Source organism: Bactrocera latifrons, unplaced genomic scaffold (assembly GCF_001853355.1).
Source record: "Bactrocera latifrons isolate USDA-ARS-PBARC rearing strain unplaced genomic scaffold, ASM185335v1 scaffold_219, whole genome shotgun sequence".
Lineage (NCBI taxonomy): Eukaryota > Metazoa > Arthropoda > Insecta > Diptera > Tephritidae > Bactrocera > Bactrocera latifrons.
In genome coordinates this window covers 436,159-440,391 of record NW_017535730.1, presented here as the reverse complement: position 1 = coordinate 440,391, position 4,233 = coordinate 436,159, and the positions used below count along the sequence as shown (strand labels likewise).

At 40.0% G+C, this 4,233-nt stretch overlaps 1 protein-coding gene across 1 annotated transcript in view; it reads left to right on the top strand.

The window, feature by feature from the left end:
* Nucleotides 1–731: 731 nt before the first annotated feature.
* The window catches only part of LOC108968496 (lipase 3), an 18,656-nt gene continuing 15,154 nt past the window's right edge, over nt 732–4,233 (top strand). Inside the window, exon 1 of the mRNA XM_018932560.1 lies at nt 732–1,991. Within this exon, the coding sequence (XP_018788105.1) occupies nt 1,308–1,991 (684 nt within the window). The 5' untranslated portion in view covers nt 732–1,307. The remainder of the gene's footprint in view (nt 1,992–4,233) is intronic.

The window sequence follows — 4,233 nt, the reverse complement described above, 5'->3', positions numbered from 1 at the left end:
ACAAATAACTACTTTAAGGCTGCTTTCTCAAAGTCTGGTTACCATAATAAATCTCAACAATGTGCGTGGTTAATGGAGATGTCCGCTTAATAGGGCTATATACCCTATTTATGAATGGTTTGACTATCCTATCTTCTAAGTTGGTGCGAACTGGACGCAGTTTGCTAAATTTTACTAAAATCGGTGCAGTAGTTTAGGAGTCCATCGCGTACAAACAATGCGACACGTACTTTTTATATGTAAAGATATAAATAATTGTTGTCCTCGGTTCACCAAGCATTACTCTCCAGCGAATCGAACAAAATATATTATACCACTACGTYGACACTTATGTACAACCCACTGTGCAACCTTCTCTTACGCTGGCTCTTTGCCGCCAACGAAAATACAGAATGATGAGTAAATTTAGGTGTTACGCGCCTGTTTAAAAAAATCGTGCGGCAGTCAAAAATCTGACGGCGTGCGCACTGTATAAACTCGAAGTTAAAGATAACAATTAGCGCTACTCTAAAAATATTTAGCAACGGCAACAAATATACTATATATTGACCACAACTTGTGATACATAAATATATATGTACAGAAGCGTATAAAAAAAAGAAAACTAAACGGAAGTTTATTAAAATTGTTATTGTAAATTGAAATTTATAACAGAAAAGCCTATAAAAGCAATAAAATTTAAATAACTAAAACAACAACAACAATAAAACAAACGAAACATCTAGTTCTAGAATAAAAAAAAGTTAATTGCCATATACATATGTAGATGTGACTTAATTCATTGGCATTCCATGGCACAAGCGAGATTGGCAATTTGAGCAAGATTCCGCAAAGAAGCGGAAGCGCGAAAGCATAAATTAGTTTGCGCATGCGTCTTTTGTTCCGCGCTGTGATTCTTGTTTGTCAAATGATTAGCCGTTAAGCGTACGTTTTTTCGAAAGCGCTGATTGACATTGAACTTGAATTTTTACGAATTAAATTTACGCGGACAATTTGTTGAGCTAAGATATTGCTAATTTAAAAATTGGCAGTCGGCTAGAAAACAGCACGGAGAGAAGTAGTGAAACGGTGTATACTAAAATATTTGGGTTGTTGTATATAATACCTTAAATATATAGAATTTCAAATACAAAAAAAAATATATTTAAGAATTTGTGAGTCAGAACTGAAAATACAGATTTGTGATCAAAATATTATTGCGATAAATAAAATCGTTTCGTATCAAAACCGTWAAAGTGCTATGCTATTAATTATATAACTTTCAATCTTACACTCAGCGTACACTCTACTATCACTCATACGCCGCGATGGTCGCGTCACTCAAGCGTTTCCCGCTAATGCAGACGCGCATGCGCAAACAGTTAGCGACACTCCTGCTAACACTCGCATGCGCACTTAGCGTTGGCGCGCTCAACACGGCCGTTTCTAGAGATCTCGTTTGTCGCATTATCACAACGAATCAGTATGCTTGCGAGCGTCATTTGGTRCGCACTGCCGATGGCTATGAGCTGACGCTGCATCGTATACCGCCAAAAAATACCACACAGAAATATTCGCCCTTCATACTKATGCAYGGTCTGATTGGCTCAGCGGCKGATTTTGTGCTACCTGGACGCAAACGCTCRCTCGGCTGCATACTGCATGAGCAAGGCTACGATGTGTGGCTGGCGAATGCACGCGGCACCACCTACTCGAAGCGCCATACGCACATGGACTCATCGAATTCGAGYTTCTGGAACTTTAGCTGGCATGAGATTGGCTATTATGATTTGCCAGCTATTGTGGATTATGTACGCACGACGACGCGGCAGCAGCAGGTGCACTTTGTCGCCCATTCGCAAGGGTCTACTGTGTTCTTTGTACTGCTATCGGAGCGGCCAGAGTATAATGAGAAATTTGCGTCGGCGTCGTTGCTGGCGCCGGTGGCATTTTTGGCTAACATACGTAGTCCACCGTTTAAGATAATGACTGCCAAAATTGAGGAAATTGAGGTTAGTAATGTGMAAGAGAATGYRCATATGTATGTATGTACATATAGGGAATATATATCATGTWTAAGGTATATCAAGTGTAAACAAATCCATTATTTTTCCAATAGATGTCTTCGGTAATCTGTAACTCACGTCTATGTGGTGTCAGTAAGAGTATCGTACTAAAAAAACGACGCAGACAGTTTGTGGTTACTTTACTCGGCATTTTTTGAGCTCGCGTCTAAAATCGACTCCACTGTTCACGGTCCTAATATTGTAACAGCGAATCACGCTCAATTTAGATTTCATTGATTCTGTTCCGATCCATGGAAAACCGCCTTTTCCGACAGACCTCCATCAAATACTGTTTCGATTGCCCTCGTGCTGAATATCGCTCAAGAGAGCGTTTGGAACCATTTAATTAAGGCTGGATACAAATAGAAGATGGTTGTGTGGATGGCACACTCGCAAAAAAAAAAAAACCTTTGGACCGAATTTCCATCTGCGTATCGTAACATGATTAAACATTACTTCGTGGGAGTGATTTAGACATTTAGGTCTCCTCTATGGCACGGACTGACGAACGCCTACTCTACTCTATATGTCTCAGTATTGTCTGCCGCTTCGCTTTCCAGTTCTCATTGGACTGACACATGAGTGTCGTCAAATTTTCCACTAAAAAACTACCACCGAATGTAGTTTTAAGTTTTCCCTTGCGCTTAAAGAGCGCTGGCAGTAAAAGAATACATGCTCAGAGTCTTTAATGTACTCTAAACATGACGGACTMTTCGGACTAATGTCGCGCTGGAATCTGTATAGGTAGCTCCTAAAGCACCCATGTTCACTTAATATTAGGGTTAGGTGAAAATATAGGACCGTCGTCTGTCTATCCACGAATGGATGTCCGGTATCAGTCTGCAGGTCCAACGTCATTTGAGTTTTGCTATCGCTGCTGCCATATTGTTAAACTTTTCACCCTCTCTTTTCTTTTGGCTCCTATAGACGGCTTTGATAATTTGTATACCTTTCGTATTTATCTTCCTGGATGTCAATGGGCTTCATAGTGGCTATTACCTCGCCAGCATCACTTGATATTTTTCAGAAAGCACTGATAACTCTTAGTGCCGACAGCCTGTACACTGTTTTGACGCCTAGCACTTGGATCCATATTGGAGCCGCATTTAACACAACCGATCTTATTACCTTTTCGAGTAAAAAACGCCAGCTGGAAGCACGCAGCCTTTTTGTGTCAGTGCATTCTAGGTGATACTTAAATTCGAGCCTTGAGTCTACTATTACTCTCAGATATTTTAAGTGTGTCGATGAATGCATCTCGCACTCCCCAATGGAGAGAGATATACTTTCCTCAACTTTTCTACTTATGAGCAAGACTTCTGTCTTTTGAGGATAACAATTGCCGGAGGTCATTAGCCACTGTTAGCCACTGTTACCACAATAAGCACCATCACATTATATTCCACGGAAGGCTAGTTCCAAAGTAAACAGGACTTCATGAAAAGGAGAACAAATGGTTTTTTCGGCAAAATCAATTTATTGTATTCAAAATATTCTACTTCTGCTTCAATATATCTTTTTGTACTTTACAAAAGCATGTCGAAGGAGTGTTTTAACTCATTGGCCAGTATAGCCGCCAGTATGTCGGTGCAAGYCTTTTGAATGGCCTCTACGTCTGCATAACGCTTTCCTCTCATGGACAAATGCATTTTTCCGAAAAGGATGAAGTTGCACGGTGTCATATCAGGCGAATACGTGRAGTGGTTAATGGCTAAAAATTGATTTTTCGTCAAATAATCGTCCTTCGAATGTTGGATTCTGAGCAATTTTTGGTCGTCAGTCAATTTGTGCGGAACAAACTGTACACACACCTTTCGTTAACCCAAATGTTCGGTCTAAATGCAATAAATCGATGTCTTGGGGATGTTCAATTCCATTTCCATTAATGTCAATGATGATTTCGGACAAGTTGATCGTCATTTATGTCMTCATGAGCACTTTGAAAGCGTTGAAACCACTCCCGCGCTTTGCTACGGGATAGGTAATCATCGTCATAAGCTTGTTTCATCAACTRAAACGTTTCGGTAAAAGTTTTACTAACAGATTCTAATGCACCAGTCGACATATAGATGGCCAGGGGGCGCTAGAGTCAAAAAGTCCTGTTTACTTTGGAACGCAAGCAGTTACTTACTATACTATGRGTGGCTGATGAATTTTGCTACATTAAGAAACTCAAATAATTTTTTTT